Consider the following 24,734-nt stretch of genomic DNA (forward strand, 5'->3'; position numbering starts at 1 on the left):
ACAAGAGAGAGGCCTTCTCAGTTGTAGCACCCCACTCATGGAATGCTTTCCCCAAAGAGGGTTCACCTGGTGTAAGGCAAAGGTCTTTCTTTTCTCCCAGGCATTTTAGAAACCTAGTTCTAGATTTTTCTTGCTGTTTTATCTATTCCTGTGCTATTTGTTGTTTTGTATTGTATTTTATTATTTTAAATATATGTACTATATTTTATACTTTTTAACAGTTTGTATGGCATTTTAGTTTTTTAACTGTTTGCATTCTGCCCAGAGAACACTGGTTATTGGGCAGATTAAAATAAAATAAACAATTTATCCACTGCAAAGCCCAGTTTGCTGCATGGCTTAAGAGTGACTAGGAAATCTGCATGCACCTACAAACATATGCCAAACCATATGTCAGTAAAAAGCAAGTAGGATATGACGCCGGAAGATGAGACCCTCAGGTCGGAAGGTGTCCAATATACTACTGGGGAAGAGCAGAGGGAATTTCCAAGTAGCGCCAGAAAGAGTGAAGCGGCTGGGCCAAAGCCGAAAGGACACTCAGCTGTGGATGTGTCTGGTGGTGAAAAGAAAATCCGATGCTGTAACAATATTATTTAGGAACCTGGAATGTCAGATCAATGAATCAAGGTAAGCTGGAGGTGGTCAAACATGAGATGGCAAGATTGAACATCGACATCTTGGGAATCAGTGAACTAAAACGGACAGGCATGGGTGAATTTAATTCAGGTGACCATCATATCTACTACGGTGGGCAAGAATCCCTTAGAAGAAATGGAGTAGCACTCATAGTCAACAAAAGGGTGGGAAAAGCAGTACTGGGGTACAATCTTAAAAAAAATAGAATGATCTCAGTACGAATCCAAGGCAAACCATTCAACATCACAGTAATTCATGTCTATGCCCCAACCACTGAGGCCGAAGAAGCTGAGGTTGATCGGTTCTATGAAGACCTACAACACCTTCTAGAACTAACACCAAAAAAAGATGTCCTTTTCATCATAGGGGATTGGAATGCTAAAGGAGGAAGTCAAGAAATCACCGGGATAACAGGCAGGCATGGCCTTGGTGTACAAAATGAAGCAGGACAAAAGCTAATAGAGTTTTGCCAAGAGAACACGCTGATCATAGCAAACACTCTTTTCCAACAGCACAAGAGACGACTCTACACATGGACATCACCAGATGGTCAATATCGAAATCAGATTGATTATGTCCTTTGCAGCCAAAGATGGAGAAGCTCCATACAGTCAGTCAAAACAAGACCTGGAGCTGACTGTGGCTCAGATCATGAGCTTCTTATGATCTATTGCAAAATTTCGGCTTAAATTGAAGAACGTAGGGAAAACCACTAAACCATTCAGGTATGACCTAAATCATATCCCTTATGAATATACAGTGGAGGTGAGGAATAGATTTCAGGGATTAGACCTGATAGACAGAGTGCCTGAGGAACTATGGATGGAGGTACGTAACATTGTTCAGGAGGCAGCAACGAAATCCATCCCAAAGAAAAAGAAATGCAAGAAAGCCAAGTGGCTGTCTGATGAGGCTTTACAAGTAGCTCACGAAAGAAGGGAAGCGAAAAGCAAGGGAGAAAGGGGAAGATATACCCAACTGAATGCAGAGTTCCAGAGAATAGCAAGGAGAGACAAGAAGGCCTTCTTAAATGAACAATGCAAAGAAATCGAGGAAAACAACAGAATGGGAAAGACTAGAGATCTCTTCAAGAAAATTGGAGACCTCAAGGGAACATTTTGTGCAAAGACGGGCATGATAAAGGACAAAGAAGGCAGGGACCTAACAGAAGCAGATGAGATGAAGAAGAGGTGGAAAGAATACACAGAAGAACTATACAGGAAAGATCTTAATGTATCTGATAGCCATGATAGTGCGGTCACTGAACTTGAGCCAGACATCCTCGAGAGTGAAGTCAAGTGGGCCTTAGGAAGCATTAGTAACAACAAAGCTAGCAGAGTTGACAGTCTTCCAGCTGAGCTATTTAAAATCCTAAAAGATGATGCTGTGAAAGTGCTGCATTCAATATGCCAACAAATTTGGAACACTCAACAGTGGCCACAAGACTGGAAAAGGTCAGTTTACATTCCACTTCCAAAGAAGGGCAATGCCAAAGAGTGTTCAAACTACCGCACAATTGCGCTCATTTCACATGCCAGCAAGGTTATGCTCAAAATCATACAAGCTAGGCTTCAGCAGTATGCGAACCGAGAACTACCAGAAGTACAAGCTGGGTTTCGAAGAGGCAGAGGAACTAGAGATCAAATCGCCAACATTCGCTGCATCATGGAGAAAGCAAGAGAATTCCAGAAAAACGTCTATTTCTGCTTCATTGACTACGCTAAAGCCTTTGATTGTGTGGATCACCACAAACTCTGGCAAATTCTTAAAGAGATGGGAGTACCAGACCACCTTACCTGTCTCCTGAGAAACCTGTACGAGGGTTTCTGAATATACTCCTCCTACCCCTGAATATACTTTACTATAGGCACATACCAGCATTTGATTGCATCCACTAGGAGTTCTTCTCCGTCTGTTCTCAAGCCATCTCCTATTTTGTTTCATCACTCTCAGCCCTGGGGTATACCACGGAGCAGTTCGAGCTCTGCTCAGGAGAGGGCACTCAGGAGCAATCATCTCAACCACCCAGGTCATTTCTACATTCCACAGATCAACCAGGGTTTCAACAGGAGAGCCCACCATATCAGCTGGAAATCTCCCCAAAGTGCTCTGGAAACCATCTAGATCCATTAGCCTCCAGGGGCGGACCATCTTAATAGGTCCCCCACCCTTGCAGAGGGGAAAAGCTGCTCTAAGTCTAAACCTCAGCAGGTAATGATCTGACCATGATAAGGGGACTGATGCAAAGTCCTCCACCTTCAGACCACCATCTCCATGTTCAGTTGTGAAAACCAAGTCTTGAGTATGCCCCGCTACATGCGTTGGGCCAATGACATGTTGGGACAGTCCCATGGTCATCATGGAGGCCACGAAATCCTGAGCCGCCCCAGACAAGGTGCCCTCAGCACGAATGTTGACATCCCCCAGAACCAACAGTCTGGGGGATCATAACAGCGCACCAGAGACCACCTCCATCAGCTCAGATAGGGAGTCTGTTGAGCAGCGGGGTGGGCTGTGCACCAACAGAGTCCCCAGTCTGTCCCGCTGGCCCAACACAAGATGCAAACACTCCAGACCAGTAGTCACACGGACAGGGAGTCTGCAGAGAGAGATGGAATTCCTATAGACCACAGCAACCCTCCCCCCCACCCTTCAGGTCTTCCCTGATGCTGAACCAAGTACCCCAGTGTGCATTGCTGGGAGAGACTAACTCCTCCCTGCTCACCCACCCATGTTTCGGTTATACATGCCAAATCGGCCGCCTCATCCATTATTAAGTCATGGATGAGGGAGGTATTACTTTGAACCGATCTGGCATTTATGTATGATTAGTCCAAAAGGGTCATCTCAAAGTCACTATATTAATAACTTTGTACTCATCACTACATCTTAGTGGTGGTGGCAGCTGCTGTCGCTGCCTATGCTATGTATATTGATGGTATTATATAAATATCATCCTCTGATGAATTACATCTGATGTAGTCTAGCTCCTGCAAGGGTGCAATCAAAAAGGCAGCAGCTATGCTACTTGCACATTCCCATACCGTTAGGTCCCTCAGGTGAGACTAAAAATTAAACAGAATTCTCCATTCAGTTCATCCTAACTGCTTAAGTTCGAAAGCCCATTTTTTGAGCTACACTCAAATAATGATAATAAAAGATTGCCATTATTTTCAGCTTTTAATCTAAGTAGTATGTAAATCATGCTTCTGTGTGCACATACAAGATTTTTGTATATGTTGTCCAATCTCCAGTGAATTCTGAACATTCACAAAATGAATGACATTTATAAGGATATAAACAGGGATTTGATTAGAATGTAAAGAAAACGTGTTCAGATGCCCAGCATACTCCAACAATTACTTCTAGCCTTATATATTATATATAGGTAAAGAACATCATTTAAAAGGAGCAAGCCAAATTCTGAAAGATTTCTTACAAGCATTGTAAGTACACTGTTATAAAATTTTAAAAGTACAAAATGTAAGGAGGAGGACAAGGAGGAGAAAAAAGAGATACCTTCTCAGACTTTGGACAGTAGTTTACAAAAAACAATGCTTTTGTCAGGACATTCTTACCTCTCCGATCACGAGCAGCTAAATTATGCCCTCTTTTTAACGTAATGTCCAACTGGTACATTCCGGGATCAGTAAGAGATAGTTCTGCATTACTTGTTCCAGCAGAATTGATTCTCTAAAAAGCATAAAGAAAATACATACATGAAGCCCAACATTTTAATATCCACTGAAAAAACACCTACATTGCCATTCTGCAGAACATATTATTTAAAACAAAACAAAAACAAACAAGCAAAGGCAGCCGTGTTGGCCACAAGAAAAATGCCAAAATCCACATACTGTAATACTTTTATTAGGCCAACTCAAAGATCACAAAATATGTGCAAGCTTTCAGGATCTCTAGATCTCTTCATAAGGCAAGATGTTACAAAAAGCAGGCTGTGGTGGCAAGGGGTAGGAGGGGAGAAAAAAGGTTGACAGGATGTTGTAGTCAGGCTGTCTGCATAGACTACTAGGAACAAAAAAGTAGCAGACAATTGTTGAACCTCCATTTTTTATGTTGAGCCTTCATTTTTGAAAACATAAAATCCAGCTGTTAACTCAAAACTGTCTCTAATCTGGGCAAACCAGGCAGTTGGCAAAGCATACCAACTTCATTTGTAAGTGTTCACAATGTACTACACTAAGTTTGATAAGCATGATGTAACACCTCAAGCTGTCTTTACCTTAGTTGAATTCCACAAGCCCTAGGGTTTCCCTTTATAAGTAACAGTTCCCTAGTAGAACCCTAATGGATGATGTCCCATTAAGAGCCCTAGTTTATACATTTTGAACATTGAAAAGCTTTATTTGATTTGGGGAAGTGACTTCATTATACCGATTAACATATAATAGATTGCACAACTCTAATTCTAACAGTTCAACTAACTGGTGTTAAACTAGTATTAGAGCCAAGAGAGAACTTTAGCAAGATTTCATGACAGTTTCACAGATATTCTTACTGAATCTGCTCAAGAGCAAAACCATACTTCTAGTGCTTCTACCATACTGAAAAACAAAACAAACCCTTCAAAAGCTTGCAGAATGAGCCCAAAGATGTGAGAGTGCCCAAAAGTGCCCAAATCCTCCCTCAGCACCAATTCAAGTAATCATGTTTACCCCTTTTGCACCACCTTAGTTTATTCTTTAACAGTAGAGAGTCATACTGTAGTTGGGTCATTTGTTTGTTCCCAGGGTAGGTCACAATAAAATATAAACACCTTGAAGTCAGTAAACAGAAGAATAAAATAAAGGTAAACCAGGGTACCTGAGTGTCCTACTTTACAGAGTTGTTGTCGTTGTTCAGTCGTTATGTCGTGTCCGACTCTTCGTGACCCCATGGACCATAGCATGCCAGGCCTTCCTGTCCTCCGCTCTCTCCCAGAGTGTGCTCAAGTTCATATTCATTGCATCAGTGACTTTACAGAGTACGGTCCTCTATTTTACAGAGCTGGCAGGGGACAGACCTCAATTTGAAGAGGTGTCCAGTCTAAGGAACCATATGGAGGGAGAGCGGGGGCCTTCAAGTTGCCTATCAACAGTTAGCATCTGGACAGCAGACTGAGCAGGCATACAGGTCACCTAGTCAGTCTTCTCTACTATGGTGAGATATATCGTATTCCTATTTAAGTTATAGTTATTATTTCTAAATTTGCATACAGAAATGTTATACGAATTGGTGTCTTTTCACCTTTTTTGGTGATGTGTTTTTTTCTATTTTGGTGATGCACAAGTGGCCATGCTAAATATAACACAGGGGGGAAAAGACCTTCCACAGTAATTTACAAGTTTTTAAAAGCAGAATAAAAAGCATCAAAATGGCATCACTACAGGTTCTAAGCACGCCTGCCTGGGAAAAGTACCTCCCTGTCCAGTTGCCATACCAAAGATGGTGGGGGTACCCATAGGAGAACATCTGAAGACTTGCTCATTGATTGGGCAGACTAGTATTTGTGAATAAATAAATAATGTGGAGTCCAGTTTAAAGTTACATACAAGGGCCAGCACAAGCTTCAGGCTCATGTACTCCACCCTCCTCTCTCTTTTTCTGGCTCTGCCACAAGGCGACTGGACACTTTCACTTCCACTTTTAAACTAAGCGAAGTTCCTTGTTCTGTCCATACTCATGGGAACTCTGAGTAGTGGAAATAAGCCAAGATTAAATAAGCCATACTTTAAACTAAAGAGTTCCCCCAAGTTCAGACATTAACAAGGAACTCCACTTAGTTTAAAAGTGGAAGCAAAAGGCTTCCAACTTTCTCCTTGCAGCTATGCAAAAGGAGGAGAGAGGGAGCGAAAGCTTGCAAGCCTGAGGCTAGTACCAACCATGCTAAACCATAGTTAAGAATTACAGTCTAAACTAGGCCCATAAGTACTCAGTATTCACAAAATGAAAATGACACTTGGCAAAAATCACAATTTTCAATAATTTATTTGATTTGTAATCAATTTGTACAAACGTGGCACAGAGTTTTCCATTCTCACTCCTCCCATGCATTTATTACAATTTAAGATGATTTATGTGCTATGGTACTGAAGGCCTTATTCTTATTCACGCATTTTGTATTCTTATTCAGACATTGTAGCAAATAAACTAAGGTGAAAATTCTAAAAACCCTAATCAAAAAATATATGAAGAGAGCTTAGAAATTATTACACTACACTAGATTTGTGTCATATATATTTATAGACATCTACTCAGTCCAGATAAAAAGTGGATAATTAATATACCATAGCTACTAAGATTTCTCTTCACTCTGAGACCTTTAAATGAAGTGCTGAGACTTAACCATGATTCGTTTATGCTCTCATAGACAAATAATAAATATGCTACTAGAAAGCTATGCGTTATCTACTCCCTGCGAAGTATGTAATTTACATTAATACTTTTTCTTGTTTATTATTTGCTTGCATTATGGCAGGGAATTAGAAAAACTTGCAATCTAAAATAAGGTAGTATTTACTTACCCGTTTTAAACTGATGTTGTCAGAACCATATAGATACATACATACATACTCTATCCATACGTCATACACACAATAGATAATTTTAAAACTGCCACCAGCCTTCCAGTGCACAATTGTGTTGCAGATGAAGCCTGCAAATGGTTGCTGTTGGAAAGGTCCCCACCGCCTTGCCCCTATGTCACCATATCAGCATTTATTCACCAATAATGTTGTTTGCCCCTTGCTTCCCCAACTGACAAGAAATTACAGGGGCAACACTGGAGACTTCCAAGGTTTGGTTTTCTTTGGATGAGAACACACTGGCATGTTTGTAATATTTGGTTTAATTACAAACATAGAAGCATAACATAAGTGGAGACAATCATCCAGTACTTCTAAAAGGCAGCAAATTCATTACCCTGTATCAGAAAACCAGAGAGGGCCCTTGAGCTCTCAAGGTTCTTTCAGTCAAGTCACAGATTGTTCACTCTACCCCCACCTCTCCAAATGTGCAGAACTACTCCTTCAAACACACACACACACACACACACACACCCCTCTGCCCCCTTCCTATATCTGGAAGGGGAGTGTGACCTTCATAAAGCTCCAAAAGAGGTTTAATTCCAACACAGATTCTCAACTCTCTCTTTTAACATTTGGTCCACCATCCCATCAACAATCATTCTAGGTTATTAGTCTGCATTCTGCTTTAAAAAAATCAGCCATTAGTATAACAAATGTTTTACTTTTTTTGCTCTTAATATCTGCCTGATCTGAAGAGTAACCTTTATCCTTAAATAATTTTTTTTTCTAGCTCAACTCCTTATTGATCTCCTATACCACAATTCTTCTACAGAGAGTTTTCCCTTATCCCCTTGGCACCTCCATTTTATTCTAAAGGTAACAGGGCTTCTCCTAGTATATAAAACTTGGTCAAACTTAGGTAATGAAGTTGCCTTGAGCTCTGCTGTGGGAAAAATGCTGTTTGGAGAGAGATTCTGTTAGTGGAATGAGATTTTGTTCTGTGCCCAACAGTAAATTAGAGCTGTGGTAAATTAATGCCAGTGTTACTTCAATTATTGCCTAGGACTTATTAACAACATTTTATATATTAAGTTTAGACTTTCTTTTTTTTTTTTTTTAAGACGATGGATTTCGTTAATAGAAGTCTGTTCCTGCTGTCTGAACTAGCATTGAGGGAAAATTACAGCTCCCTTTGTTTACCATGATACTGACACACAGGACTTTTTATTTCTTGACCTGTTCTGCTGTTAAGTCACATTGTATTCTGCTACTCTCCAAATTGTATTTTACCATAATCACAAGATACGATTTAGTTCAGTATAAAAACATGTGATAATCTAATATGCGTGGGTGATTTGGGCTGAAAAATAATCTATAATCTCAACAAGAGAGAAGTTCCCATACTCAAGAGGATATAGAAAAAGTAGCAACTGAGGTTACAGTATCTCAATCCTCTCTCAACCACAGAAAGGCTAATCAATATTGTATTATAAAACATCTGGCTCCCAGGGCTCCAAACCAAAGAAATGCAATCCATATGAACGTTTGAGCTTTTATTGAGCTTTGTGAAACAGCAATGCCCCCATGCAGTATCATGAGCTGTTCCCAACTTTGCAACAGAACAAAACAGAACCTGACCATGTACACCATCCCTTGCACCCATATATTTGGGGCACAGAGGAATCTTGAAAGTACCAATGAAGTTGAGTTTAAAATGGTCCTAGAATTATGACCCAAGTTTGATAGCTTCTTGTAGCTTTTCAGTAACTTGCACCATACCAGATTAATTTTCTTTGCGATAGTAAAACTGCTAGAACTGCTATGGTATTTCTTTTAAATCAAAGAGTAAACAAGAATTTTATTACAAAGCTAGCACTGCTTGAAAGCCAGTAGTCGCTCCGCTGAACGTGCTTTTATTTATTTCAACTTGGTAGAACACTGACACAATTCAAAACATCATTGTCATCCTTTTAGAAAAGTCAAACTGTGATTAAGAATGGAAGACTTTTGAAGTCACCAGAAATTATGAGTAACCCTGAAACCTGTCATTTAAAGTGTCTTTTATCTCTTTAGCTATGCCAATTTTCTGTGATGCTTAGAAGCTTCAAGGCAGGCCCATTCATTCTCAGTTTTACATCAAGATATGGCACACACTCATGGTCACCTAATTGCTTCCTTGATAAATGTATGGCATTCCAAATATTATGAAGGGGAAATAAAGAAGCATAACAGCAGTAACATTTCTTTTTCCTAGCAAACATAAGCATCCATATTCAATACTACAGGTTTGGTTTTTTGAAATAAATAAAGTTGGGTATGTTTCTGCAAAATGGATTCAAGTTTGAGCCACCGTAGAGCCAACAAGCTGAAAAAAAATATTGGGACAAAAAGGCTATTTAAAGTTCTGCTTTACTCTACCAAGCAACTTAGAATTAGCTTGCTATTGTTTACTGGCCTTTCCTACTTTACTGCAACAATACAGATGTTGCTCTTCTGTGGCTTCATCCCATATCTCAGTAAAGTTTGGAAATTGGAACTGGGTAGAGGCGAAGCCAATGAACTGGGATCCTAGCCACTAGCCAGTGTTGTCATCCCTAATGGGTGGGTGACAAGCAGGTAAGAAGGGTCTGAATAGTTGTCCATATCCATGTTGTTCCAAGCTTCCAAACAGTGGTATGGGATGCAGCCACCACTGAAAAGCAACTCCTGCAACACTGCAGAAACATATGAAGGAAATGGCCCTAATTCATATTCAATATTTATAAACCATACATAAGCAGAGCCCAGATTCAGTTGGTAGTATCTTTAAGGTAAGACCACAAGTATGACAATTTGTCTTTTTTTCTAGTGGATTAAGTTAGGATAATAATGTGGCTTCTTCTTGGGCACTTCAACCTAACACCATTAAAAGTCAAGGTATCTTGCACAAAAGCCAGATACTCGCAAAATAAAACAACTCAAAGTATCTAGATTAAAAATGCTACAAAATTAGACGATACCGTCACATTGAAAAAACCAGCAGCAAGTTCCAGTTTAAAATCTCAAACACAGATCTACTTCAAAGCTTTGAACTAGCTGTTACCTTTAGGAGAAAAGATCCAAGAACCTAGTTGAGTTGTTGTGTATAATTTTGCTGACCAAGACATTTAGGTCTCCTGCAGAACTCTTACATAACAAAATGTCCAAGAATTTCACCATCATTAACACAAAAAGATGTTGCATTCAGTTTATTACATCTTTTTTTTCCTAGGCAAAACATGAAGCTTACTGGTAGAGATTCAACTTTTATTATTCAAATGTCATGCTTATCATTCAAATCTCGCTATATAGAATATTTGTTTTTAGGTTATTGAATAAGTTAAAAGAAACCTAGAATTAATTAATTAATGAATTAATAATAGTCGGCGAGGGATGTTTTTATTTTAAAGGCAGGAGTTCAAGATAGCAGTGTTCACAATGAATGGCTTTTATCTCAAAAAGCAGTATTATTTTGTCAGTGGTAAATCTAAGAATAAATTCTTTTTAAAACAGTATTCTCTCTCTCCACTTCAAATCTACCACATGCCCTATATGTTTTTGTAAGTATGGTTTAAGGCTTAAAGCTTAAGCAAAAGAACTGGATTCTAGTAATGCTAATACAACCTCCAAAAGCAGAAACTTTGGCCATAATTCTCGATCTAAGATAATAGGAAGTCAAGCAAGCAAAATTACTTCAAAAATATTCAGCAGCTAAGTCTGTATAACCCTAAAAGAACTTGAGCTCCTATCATGCCAATTATAGCAACACATATGCATACGAAGTCAGTAGCATGTTTACATTTTGTAGCACACTACAGACATCTGAGAAGCTTGTTTTGTGTCAGCATTATTAGTAATCTGTTCAGTAAAAGGCTTACAATCTTAAACGTGTTATCAACTATATCTACTAGGAACTTTGTATATTTACAGTGTAACCCTATATACATGTCAGCCCAGAAGCCCGACTGAATTCAATGGAACCTACTGCCAAATAAATTTGTATACATTTACAGCCTTGATTCATTTAAAAAATAATCCTGGTATTTTAAACTCACTCACTCTCAGCATAGACAGATGAAGAGAAGCTAAGATTTGAAATGTTACTACTTTATCATTAGACTGCTTTGCAAAAATCCTTGCATCTTTGAGTAAAGAATCTAAAGTAATGATTTTAAATCTATACATCTAAATAAGTTATAAACTACAGAAAACAAGTGCTTCAGATGCTTCTCTTACAGATTTAATAGGATGCTTATGAAAACATCAATTTACATTTTTAAATACATTTTTAGAGAAGACCTTTAACTTTAAGGTTAAAGTCTTTTGTTCTTCTGTTTATCAGATAAAATCAAGAACACATACTTAATTTCACACTAAATTATTCCACTAACATATAGCCTTGTTGGAGTCACTAAGAGCATATTAAACTGGGAAAAATTACCTTATTGTGCTCAAATGGCAACATTTCCTCTGCTTTCAGTTTGAAGATGCAAACAATTCTTGGCTTCATATACATCCATTCACACTCTAATTTTGGCCCTGTCCAATAACAGGGCCATCAACCAACAAAACGTTTACGTCCATCTACTAGCATCAGCTTCTTAGCACACTACTTGCTGCTCTGAACTGCAGCCACTGAGAGTGACTGTAAGAGGAAACTGTAGAGAGCGAATACAGTTGCTTCACAGCTTAAAAAGGATATGACTCACTCAACTAATCTCCAATCTCACTGTACTACATATCTTCTAGCGTCTCCAAACACTGATCACAAAATAAAAGATGCCCTGTTGGATCTTTCAGCTGAGAATGCAGTATTTCTTTTGTTAAAAATTCCATAAAATTCAAGTAAATGTAGCAAGAACTCAGAAGAAAAAATCATACACACATATCCCAATGTAACACACATAGTTTACTTACTAATGTTAAAAGCTCTCAAAAATAAGATATGCTAAAATTATACAGGTGGAATAAACATTAACTTATCCAAGGATTCAAAAGATTTTGAAATTACAATTACTTTGTATTTACATGGTAAAAGCAAATCAATTGCTATTGCAAACTAATTACCAGAGGTGGGAATGGCAGAGACAATTTTTCCAGCTACCCATTTTTAGGGTTGAAGAGCATGTGTGTGCATGCACACACACACAAATAGATTTTTAAACTTGCGTTCCCATGAATGCATCTGTTATAATAGAAATTCAGTGCATCCTAAAGTTTGCTGATTGAAATCCTTCTCTCCCTTTTAAGACTGGTGCAGATGTGTCAGTGCTAATCTCTGAACTGCAATAAGAGTGGCACCAGACTCCTTCCTGCTTTTGCTCCTCAATCATGTGACTCCCCCGCCCAGCCCCCCACCTCTGTTAAGCATTAAGCATGGTATAGCATTGTATTTAGACTGACACTCACCATGGTTAATGTTGGCAGCCATAATGTTACACCGTGGTTAAAACTGACAAAGGGAGGAAGAGGCATTTCATGTGGGGGAGATACGAGGATTTAGGAGCCTGCAGTACTTCCAACATATGCTATGGGAAGTATCATAGGCTTTATTGAAAAATGGGTCCACTACTGTGGGGAACAGCGAATTAGCCACCAGAACACGACCCTGTACGGACTCCACAATACAATGAGGGAGAGTAGGATCCAGGGAAGAACAGGTCATTTTCTGGCTTGATATGGAGAGGCAGGGCCCAGGCACTACCCACTTTGTGGAGCTGGCTGGGAGGGAGAGCTTCTACTAATGCCCCTAGAAGCTGTGGCTGCCAGCTTTGAGGGTGCAGGTAACTTCTCCCCCCATAGAGACCATATTCTCTGTTTGCTTTTGTGGGAGACCAGAGGAATCCTGAAACCCACACAAAAAAAACCCACCAAGAAAACATTTGCATATATTTTGGTATCTTCGTGACAGAACTCCAGCATACTTCTCCATTGGACCCCTATTTTTCCAACCTTTAGCTTTTTCAAAACATTAACTGTGTAATATGTTGCATTAAACTAACAGTGGCCAGTCGTCTTAGCAATGTCCCACAAGACAAATACATTATCAGTTAGTGTTGCTCTGGAACATGCTATTGGATATATGAAGCCCCAGTTCTCTTGGGAGTGTTTGTGTCTCATCTACTCAGCCAAGGAGCAAACAGCACAGATGAGGTAGGCAGAGGTATACCTTCCACAGGACAGCCCTGTGTCAGGGTGGACACTGAGCCCATAGAACCTCAGAGCAGTTCTGATTCTGAGGAGGAATAGCCGTCCGTGGGAAAGGAGCGCACTCTTCCCTCCCAGGCCCTGCAACGGGCAGAGATTCCTCCTACTGGCATTCCAGACATAGATAGCAGTCCTGGGAGTGAAAGAGTACGGGAGGAGGGCTGGCTGGATGCTCGACGCAGACGCAGAGAGTGGCGAGCTATGGAGGGTGCGGAAAGGAGGCGTAGCGACCATTTGGCGTGCAAGCAACAGTCACGTCCAGAGGACCCAAGGGAAAAGGGGGAGGGACTCTCCCTAGCCCATAAGTTCAGGGTCTGCAAGTGATTCTCGTTCAAACGGGGACCAGCTGTTTCCAACCCGGGGCATAGGTTATTCTGCTGTTCATAGCTTAGTCGCTGGTGATAGAGGTATTAAGTTGTAAAAGGAATAAAGCCTTGAAAAGAATCCTTTGTCTGTGTCTGGAGTTGGCTACTGGAGTAGACTGAAAGAGGCCGGCTAGCGCCCCCTGACAGCTTGGTCTCCATTCCTCTTTTCTCTCTCTCTCTCTCTCTCTCTCTCTCTCTCTCTCCTCCTTCTGCCAAATGGAGGGTGCCAGAGACCCGATGGTGCAGGCTCTGGCACAAGAGAACCAGATTCTCCGTGATCAGATGGCTCAACTGACGGCTGCCGTGCAGAATCTACAAGCTGCGGTTCAACTCCCTCCACCTCCAATTCCCCCCCACTGCAAGTGCCCGGTGGCCTTGCCAGAGAAGTTTTCTGGGGAGAAGGGACTTCTTCAGATTTTCAGGGCCCAATCGGAGCTGTACATGCGCCTTCGACCTGAGGATTTCCTGACGGAACAGGTTCATGTGGGCTTCATCATTAACCTACTTTCCGGCGTGGCTGCTAAATGGGCTTTGGGACTCTTTTTCACTAACGACCCCCTGCTCGGGGACTATCAAGGTTTCATGACAGTGATGGACCGTTTTTTCAGTGGCCCCCTGCGTACGCAGATGGCTTCTTGGGAGATTCGCCGCCTCAGGCAGGGCAAGGATTCAGTTTCCAGCTATGCAACAACTTTTTGTTTGCTGATGCAGGATTTACAGTGGAATGATGCCGCGCTGGTGGCACAGGTTTTGGACGGTTTAAACTACGAGATCTTGGATGAGTTGGCGTGCACGCCCAGCCCACCGACTTTGGAGGACCTCATCCAGACCTGCTTCCAGATAGATAGTCGGTTGGAGCGGCGCCGGCAGACCTGGCAGGATGCTGGGGGCCGAGATTTCCCTCCTCCCATTCCCCCACGTTTCCTGCCCCCTCCCCCACCCCCCACCCCTGCGGTGGGGGCGGAGGAGACCCCGATGCAGCTGGGAGCTACCCGAGCCCCGCTGCCACCAGAGGAGCTTGAGCGCCAGCGAACTGAGCGCTGCTGCTTTCGGTGTGGAAAACTGGGCCATTTCGCCAAGACCTGCTGTGTTAGGTCCGCAGCTCCTCTGCCTCTCCCTCCTCTCCTTCCCCCTCCTCCTCCTCATCCCCAGGCCTGACTAGACTGCCCCCCAAGTCTGTTGGGGGCCTCTAGTGTGGGGGTCGGTTCCCCACCGGGTGGATGCCTTCCCCAACCCCCCCACCCTCCCATCTGCTATTGCCGGTTCACCTACGCTCCTCCCAGTGGAGTGGGGTGGAAGCCCTGGCTTTAGTGGACTCTGGAGCTACGACCAGTTTCATGGATGAAACGTTCGCTCTCTTCCACAAGATTCCTACCCTGCCCCTTCCTGCCCCCTTGGCAGTGGAGACCATCGATGGGTGTCTTCTCTCTTCGGGCATGGTGACCCGTATTACAATTCCACTCACTCTGCGCGTCCAGTCCCACGTTGAGCAGATTCAGTTTCACTTGGCCAAGGTTCCCCTATACCCAATCGTGCTGGGTGTTTCCTGGCTCTCTAAGCATAATCCTCAGATTTCTTGGGGGCTTCAGCAGGTGGCGTTTGCGTCTCCCTACTGCCGGGAGCATTGCCTCCCGGAGGAGGCACCTGTCCCAGTCCAGGCCTTAACCCTATCCTCTCCCTCCTCGTCTGTTTCTGGCAGTTCTTCAGCTACTGTCATCCTCCCAGAGAAGTATGTGGCTTTTTGGGATGTGTTTGACAAGAAGGAGGCCGACCAGCTCCCCCACCACCGCCCTTTTGACTGTGCCATTAACCTCATTCCAGTGGTGACCATCCCCGCTGGCCGGCTGTATTCGATGTTGGAGCCAGAACTTCAAGCTCTGTGCAAGTTTTTGGACACTAATCTCAAATGTGGCTTCATTCGCCCTTCCTCCTCCCCCACCTGCACCCCTACCATTTTTGTTGCCAAATGATCTGGAGAACTCTGCCCAGTGCACGACTATAGAGCCCTCAATTTGGTCTCCATCCTGACAAGTACCCCCTCCCCCTCATACCTGAGATGCTGGAGCGCCTGGGGTGAGCCAAGATTTTCACAAAGTTAGACCTGCGTGGCGCCTACAATCTGATTAGCATCTGGGAGGAGGATGAGTGGAAGACCTCTTTCGGAACGCGGTACAGAGCATATGAATACCTAGTGATGCCGTTTGGGCTCGCCTGCCCCCCCCCCACGTTTTGGCGTTTTATGAATGCCATCTTCTGGGACTATTTGGACACTTTCCTCATTGTATATCTCGATGATTTACTTATATTTTCTGAGGACCCCCATGCCCATCAGCATCATGTTTCCGCCATCCTCCAGCGCCTCCGCAAGAACCATCTGTCTGCCAAGCTGGAGAAATGTGCGTTTGACCTAACCTCTTTGGACTTTCTTGGGTACATTATCTCAGCCAACGATGGATCCTGCAAAGGTCCAGGCTGTCCTCTCCTGGCATGCTCCATCCACCAAGAAGGACTTGCAACGTTTTCTGGGTTTTGCAAATTTTTACATAAAGTTCCTGCCCAGCTTTGCTCGGCTGACATCTCCTCTCACAGACCTCCTTAAGGGCAGGAAATCTCCTTTTCATTGGATGGCATCTGCCCAACAGGCTTTCGAGAAACTTAAGAGGCTTTTCAGTTCTGAGCCGATCCTGTTACATCCCGACCCGAGGAGACCTTTTGTAGTGCAAACTGATGCCTCTGACTTTGCGGTGGGGGCGGTGCTTTTTCAACTAGATCGGGCGGGCAGCGGGTTGCAACCCTGCGCCTACCACTCCAGGAAGCTGAACTTGTCTGAGAGGAATTATACCATCTGGGAGAAGGAACTGTTGGCCATCAAGTCCGCTTTGGAGACCTGGCGTCATCTTCTAGAGGGGGCACAGCACCCAGTCAAAGTTAGAACTGACCATCGCAACCTCGAACATCTTCAGACAGCCCATGCCTTAAACCAGAAGCAGATTAGGTGGTTGCTTTTTTCCCCCCGGTTCCACCTTAAGATTTGCCATGTGAAGGCCTCCGACAACCTACAAGCGGATGCTCTTTCTCGTAAGCCAGACCTCCAGCCAGGGGGTGATGGAAATCCCCGCCCTCTCTGATTCTTCCCCCCCAGAGCCTGGCGGCAGCTGCAGTACCTCACTCTTGGGAGGAGCTCCTTCACTCTGCACAAGCTCAGGATGCTTTTGTTCGCACAAAGGTGGAGGAATTGGGGCTAGCCTCTGTCCCCCCCCCCACTCTACCCCCTTCTCTTTGCGAGGTGGCCTGCTTTACCATTCTGGCTGGGTCTTCTAGACCCCTCTGTGAGAAGGTCCTCCATCAGTGCCACGACTCCCCCACAGCTGGGCATTTTGGCGTTGCCAAGACCCTGCACAGAGTGACGCGGGATTTTTGGTGGCCTCGTGTGTGTCGGGACATCAAGTCCTATGTCGCCTCCTGCCCAACCTGCCAGTGGGCAAAGGCCCCCTCAGGCAAGCCCACAGGCTTGCTTCACCCCCTGCCTACCGCCTCGGGACCTTGGAAACTGCTCTCCCTTGACTTCATCAGTGACTTGCCTCCCTCACATGGTAAGACTAAGACCACCATCCTGGTGGTGGTGGATTTGTTTTCTAAGATGGCCCATTTCATCCCCTGCTCTGGGTTGCCCACAGCCAGGGAGATGGCAGAGCTGTTTTTGGCGCATGTTTTCCGGCTCCACGGATGGCTCGAGGGTCTCATTTCGGATAGGGGGGCCCAATTCACTGCCCATTTCTGGAGGGAGCTACTTGGGCTTCTACATGTGACGCTCTGTCTTTCCTCCGCCCACCATCCACAGATGGACGGTCAGACCGAGCGCACCAATGTGACTCTGGAGCAATATTTGCGCTGTTATGTCAATTACCAGCAAGATGACTGGTTTTCCTTGCTGCCTCTCGCAGAATTTGCTTATAACAACGCCTACCATGTTTCCACCCACCAAACTCCATTTTTTGCCAATTTTGGTTACCACCCCAAGGCTTTCCCGTCCACCCAAGCTCCCTCTTCGGTGCCAGTGGCCCATGGCTTTTTACAGGAGTTGAGAGCGGTACACCACCTTTTACGGGACTCCCTCGAGCAAGCCAAGACAGCCTACAAGGCCTCTGCAGACCAACGGCGCCAGCCGGGTCCGCCTCTGCAACCGGGAGACTGGGTTTGGTTGTCCACCCACTACCTCCCCTCTTACTCGCCTGCAAGGAAGCTCGTGCCTCGTTGCACAGGACCTTTCCAGATTACTGCCCAGATTAACCCTGTTGCTTTTCGCCTGGCTCCCCCCCCATGAAGATCCATCCCGTTTTTCATCGGTCCTTGCTGTCCCCCCTGGTTTCTGGCGACCTTCATCGCTCGATCGGCTCCCCCCCTGCCGCCAGTGCTGGTGGAGGGGGAGGAGGAGTTTGAGGTCGCGGAGATTCTGGATTCCCGCCTTTCTCGCGGACGCCTGCAGTATCTGGTGGACTGGAAGGGGTACAGGCCAGATGAGCGATCCTGGGAATCCGCGGAATATGTACATGCTCCGTTGCTGCTGAGGTGTTTCCACCAGCTGTACCCCCACAAGCCCGGGGGGGGGGCTCATGAGAGAGGGGATGATGTCAGGGTGGACACTGAGCCCATAGAACCTCAGACCAGTTCTGATTCTGAGGAGGAACAGCTGTCCGTGGGAGAGGGGCACGCTCATCCCTCCCAGGCCCTGCAGCTGGCAGAGATTCCTCCTGCTGGCATTCCAGACATAGATGGCAGTCCTGGGAGTGAAAGAGCACAGGAGGAGGGCTGGCTGGCTGCTCAATGCAGATGCAAAGAGCGACGAGCTATGGAGGGTGTGGAAAGGAGGCGTAGCGCCCATTTGGCGTGCAAGTAACGGTCACGTCCAGAGAACCCAAGGAAAAAGGGGGAGGGACTCTCCCTAGCCCATAAGTTCAGGGTCTGCAAGTGATTCTCGTTCAAACGGGGACCAGCTGTTTCCAACCCGGGGCATAGGTTATTCTGCTGTTCATAGCTTAGTCGCTGGTGATAGAGGTATTAAGTTGTAAAAGGAATAAAGCCTTGAAAAGAATCCTTTGTCATGTCTGGAGTTGGCTACTGGAGTAGACTGAAAGAGGCCGGCTAGGGCCCCCTGACACCCTGCTTCTCCTACCCAGCAGTGCCAGAATCACCTGTTGCCTGTGCCATTTGCAGGACCAACATCAAATTGGCCAGCCATTAGACAGACACTACTATACCTTGTTCTCAAACTTCTATATCAACATCAGCAAAGTCCACTGATTAACAAAGCAAACAAGTATATCAGGCTGCTTTTAGTACAAAATGATGGACTGACTGCTAGTTTAAATAACATAGTAAAGAGATGGCAATCTGAGAAGGCATCAAATATTGTAATGAGGGACTACAAATGAAAGCCTGAAAATATGTGCAGAAAGAATAGACCATCCAAATAAGCCTAAACTCAATCCATACCCTTGTATGGAGGCACTCAGCCAAATAAAACTCAAAATGGTTTTCCACTGTGGTACTCACAAGATCCTGAAAAAGCTCTTAAGTGTATTCACTTGCTCAGTTTTCTAAAGCTAGATTATTAGTTAGAACTCTGCTCCATACTCAAAATTGCAGCCACCTGAAAAATGTGTAGAACACAAGCTCTCCCTCTCCACCCTGCACCACTGCAATACTCCAAATATATAGAAAGGAACAGGTGTCTCAGTGATGGCACATTCAGTGTTTTGGGTCCACATCCCTTTACACACATGACAATGAGAAAAGACATCATACAAATCAGCTTTAGTGCTTAATTAGTACCTCTCTCTCAGAGCACTGCATATTGTTTTAAAATTAAACAATGGCATTTCACCTCTGATTAGGGCAACTACTTCAGCCCCAAACTATTTGTGCTGTTATGCAGTCAAGTCTGCCATGGGGAGCAAGGAGGGAAGAAGAATAAAACAGAATCAGGAAGACTAGAGCAGTGTAAACAGCATGGAAGCATGCCTGATAAGCTACTTCAAAAATACTCCAAGCCTGGACATTCCTCGGTGTTGTCTGCCAAGGATGGGGCACATTTATATCGTTCTAACTGAACGTGCACAACACACACTGCAAAATGTGTAAGTCAGGCATGGAAAAATCTTGTTTTTTAGATTTCACTTAGGGATAAAATTGTTCATAGAGGCTGAAGTGTGGTCTGCCCTTGGTATATTATACACCAAAACTTCCCCTATTTGACCTGTTATCTGGCACTGAATGATTCACCATTATTCTACTGAGATAACAGCCCAGCGTTCAACAATACCCCGCCCCCCATTTGTCAGCATAGTTCCTTCCAAATATATCGGTCTTTAAATGAAGCGGTTGGTATCATCTTGAGGAATTCAACTAGATACTGCTATTTTTAATAGTCTATGACCCTAGTAAAATTATTAGCCATGATGCCCACTGGTAATGAGTGGCTTTAAAAACATCCTGCATGTATCTCAGTCTTATCTCCTCGTCCCTACAGCAGGAAACTTTCCTGGCCCCTCCCCGCTCCAATCACTGTGCCTTTTCAGAGCACTTACTCCATTCCCCACCTTTTTTTTTTTTGTACCTTGGAAGTGCGGAAATTATTATTTTTAATTATTTTAATAATATTTAATTATTATTTTTCCTGGTGTTTTACAAGTGCACAAGAATGCAGAACTGGCTGTTGGCTATGTGTAGTCTTGCTTTGTCAATTTCCTTGTATGCTACAACTGTCAAAGGAAGTCCCAAAGTGGAGTAGATAACATACATGAAACTGACAAGGTGAGAGTGCACAGAGGCTAATATGTGCACACCTATGAATGACTGGAGGAAAAATAATACTAAGAGAAAGTACAAACCCATTTGTGCACCGCGCTGTATGTACAGAATGTTCTGGGCTTGAGTGGACTCAATGCCATCCTGAAGAAGACACTCTCCTGAATGTGTGGGTATTGATGAACAGCCTCTGTTAACAATTTTATCCCTAAGTGAAATCTAAAAAACAAATCTAAAAAAACATACAGATATTGCACTGGGTGTTCTACACTTTTTCAGTTAAGCTTCCCGAAATCATTTCAATACATTATTCATTTTCCTTTCACTTTGAGCCCTTGTGGTGTGGTGTAGTGGCTAGAGTGCTGGACTGGGAGTCAGGAGATCTGGGTTCTAGTCCCCACTTGGCCATGGAAGCTCACTGGGTGACTTTGGGCCAGTCACAGACTCTCAGCCCAACCTACCTCACAGGGTTGTTGTTGTGAGGATAAAATGGAGGAGGAGGAGAATTATGTATGCCACCTTGAGTTCCTTGAAGGAAAAAAGGCGGGATATAAATGTAATAAATAAATAAATAATAATAAATATATAGCCTATCTCATTTATTCTCTCCAGATGGTAATAACTAACCCTTCTGGCCCAAAGACTGGGCTGTAACCCTCCAAACAGCCTGGCTGTGAGAAGCGTACACATGCAATTTAAAAATAAAAGCATTAAACTTGGGGATTTGCATGGTCAAATTAGCTGTTCCTATGTGCAGAAGGAAATGACTGTAGAAAAAATCAGGCTCAATGTACAGGTGAACACATGTGCATACACACAAACCTCCATGGGTTAATACGCTCAGTGTGTGCTAGGACAGCCAAAGGTTTATAGCATAAAAGCCTCAGAAAAGAAGTAAACACACAATTAAGTTAAACCTTGACATATCTTACACAGAGATTGATTAATCCAGCTCTTCAGGTACTGAAATGTGATTTAATGGAAAGAGCTGTAACAACTCAAACCTTGTTCCCAGAATGGACAATAAAGGCATCTTGCCAATTCTTGTGGTTGTTGGTACATACACATTTGGCCATTCACCTCTAAACTGGCATTTCTTTGCAGATGGACCTCATCACCAAAAAAAAAAATGTTGAGAATTGCAATTTGGGTGCAGTTCCCAGGCAAAGCCAAGTCCCATTTGCTTCAGCCACAGTCTTTAAAAATCACCCATGAAATAAATTGATGCCCTGCATAAGAATCCAACCCCCTTTTCCTTTTCCACATTTTGTTGTATTTCACCCTGGAATTAAAATGGACTTAATTAGGATTTATTGAACTGATCTACACAAAATAGTCCATAATGACTAAAAAAAAAGGGGGGGGAATCTACATATTTTACAAAATGATTTTCAAATAAAAAACTGAAAAGTTTGGATTGCATAAGTATTCACCCCCTTTGTTGTGACACCCCTAAATAAGCTCTGGTGCAACCAACTGCCGTCAGAAGTCACATAATTGGTTGAGTGGAGTCCACCTGTGTGCAATTCAAGTGTCTGATTAAATACACCTGTTTCTGGAAAGCCCCAGAGTTTGTTGGAGAGCATATCTAAACAAATAGCATCATGAAGACCAAGGAGCTATAAAAACAAGTCTGGGATAAAGTTCTGGAGAAGTACCAATCAGGGTTAGATTATAAAAAATATCCCAAACTATGAACATCCCCAGAGCACCATTAAATCCATTATTACAAAATGGAAAGAATATGGCACAACCACAACTCTGCCTAGCGAAGGCTGTTCACCAAAACTCAGTGACTAGTAAGGAGAGCATTAGTCAGAGAAGCAACTAAGAGGCCAATGGTAACTCTACAGGAGCTGGAGAGATCCACAGCTGAGATGGAACTGACCATGGGACAACTATCACCTGGATGCTCCACAAGCTGGGCTTTATGGAAGAGTGGTGAGAAGAAAGCCATTGCTGAAAAAAACCCATATTAAATCCCATTTAGATCTTGCCAAAAGGCATGTGGAGGACACAGCAAACATGTAGAAAAAGGTTCTCTGGTCTAATGAGACCAAAGTTGAACTTCTGGGCCTTACCGCAAAATGCTATGTGCAGTGCAAAGCCAACAGTGGTCATAGCCCTAAGAATACCATTCCCACGGTGAAGCATGGTGGTGGCAGCATCATGCTGTGAGGATGCTTTTCATCGGCAGGGGCTGGGAAACTGGTCAGGATTGCGGGCAAGATGGATGGAACCAAATACGGGCCAGTTCTAGAGGAAACCTTGTTTCAGTCTGCAAGGGTCCTGGGACTGGGGTGGAGGCTCACCTTCCAGCAAGACGATGACCCTAAACACACAGCCAAAGTTACACTGGAGTGTTTTAAAAACAAGAACCTGAATGTGTTAGAATGGCCCAGTTAAAACTCAGACCTTAATCCGTTTGAGAATCTGTGGCAAGACTTGAAAATTGCTGTTCACCAACAGTCCCCATCCAACCTGACAGAGGATCTTGAGCAATTTTGCCAAGAAGCATGGAGAAAAATTGCAGGATCCAGATGCACAAAGCTGGTAGAGAATTACCCCAAAAGACACACAGCTATAATTGCTGCCAAAGGTGCTTCTACCAAGTATTAGCTCAGGGGGGGTGAATGCTTATGCAACCAACAAATGCCAGTTTGTTTTTGTGTAATTAACTTTTGTGCCACAATAAAAATATTTTGCACCTTCAATATGTTAATTATGTTATGTAAATCAAATGGTACAAATGCCAATTAAATCCATTTTAATTCCAGGTTGTAACAAAACAAAATGTGAAAAAGTCAAAGTGGGGTGAATACTTACTCAAGGCACTGTAACATCCTTTTATCCATTTTCCAGAAGTAAATTTATGCAGAATTTATAATTTTAGCAAAAGGGGCTAAGACAGAGCATCAGTGCTATTATCCAGTCCTACTTCTTACTTAAAGGCTCCCATTGGAAAAGTCCCACAAAAGACTTCACTGAAGCAGCACAAGAGCTTTAACTGGTAGGAAAAAGCAATGTAAAGTATTATGTTTTTCCATTTTTTTTCAGGTATCTCCACTGACAGAGCCACTTGAGATAATGCTGAAGTTCCAAGTACGAGCACTAAACAAGGCTTTGGAGATTCTGAAGACCAAGCTATAAGAATGTAAACATCTGGAATTAAAACTGACTTAACCTTTTAAAGGTTTGGAAACAAGCAGCTACTTGTTTAATGTCATGCTAAATGGATCAAATAAAAATATGATTCTCAAAACCACAAGAAAAAAAAGTTATCTACTATTTCTAAATATAATTAGTCGTTTACAGTGCAATCCTATACACACGCTTACTTGGGAGTAAGTCCCACTGAACTTAATAGAACTTACTTCTAAGTGGACAGTCAGAGCATTGCACTGATACTGTTCCCAACAAATATATACCAACTATTGTAAAATGATAGCAAAGCATTTAAGCAACTATAAAACAAAAAAACTTAGTAGACCCCTGAAGCCAATGATCTGGAATGTTGCTCAACCAATCTGTTTCCTTATTGGTTTTTGCAGCATAAAGTGGTATTTTCATTTTACGTGGACATGTTAACATATGAGAATGTTTCACTTCCATGTGATTATGAAATTTCCAAAGTGTGTGCAAATAACAATATGAAAACATATTTATTTTTTATTTATTGTTATTTATTTATTTCATTTCTATACCGCCCAATAGCCTAAGCTCTCTGGGCGGTTCACAAAAATTATACATATACAAGTACTTATGTTTACTCCATAAGAAGACTGTTGTTGTTGCTCAGTCGTTAAGTCCTGTCCGACTCTTTGTGACCCCATGGACCATAGCACGCCAGGCCTTCCTGTCATCCGCTCTCTCCCGGAGTGTGCTCAAGTTCATATTCATTGCATCGGTGATGCGGTGATGCACAGTTCGAAAGCATCGATTCTTCGGCGCTCAGCCTTCCTTATAGTCCAGCTCTCAAAGCCATACATTACTACTGGGAAGACCATAGCTTTGATTATACGAATCTTTGTCGGCAAGGTGATTTCTCTGCTTCTTACTATGCTGTCTAGGTTTGCCATAGCTTTCCTCCCAAGGAGCAAGCGTCTTTTAATTTCATGGCTACAGTCACCGTCTGCGGTGATCTTGGAGCCCAAGAAAGTAAAATCTGTCACTG

At 43.2% G+C, this 24,734-nt stretch overlaps 1 protein-coding gene across 12 annotated transcripts in view; it reads right to left on the reverse strand.

Annotated features, from left to right (window-relative positions):
* MCTP1 (multiple C2 and transmembrane domain containing 1) overlaps positions 1-24,734 on the reverse strand; it is a 273,863-nt gene that overhangs the window by 204,326 nt on the left and 44,803 nt on the right. For all 12 annotated transcript variants that reach the window (XR_014787670.1, XR_014787671.1, XR_014787672.1 and 9 more), the window contains exon 2: positions 4,215-4,329. Coding sequence is in view for 9 of the 12 variants with exons in the window: in XM_084833774.1 (XP_084689900.1) it covers positions 4,215-4,329 (115 nt within the window). In the remaining 3 variants the exon portion in view is untranslated. The remainder of the gene's footprint in view (positions 1-4,214; positions 4,330-24,734) is intronic.

Source organism: Heloderma suspectum, chromosome 2, assembly GCF_057233095.1.
Source record: "Heloderma suspectum isolate Gila_16-S chromosome 2, 16-S_ref, whole genome shotgun sequence".
Taxonomy (NCBI): Eukaryota; Metazoa; Chordata; class Lepidosauria; order Squamata; family Helodermatidae; genus Heloderma; species Heloderma suspectum.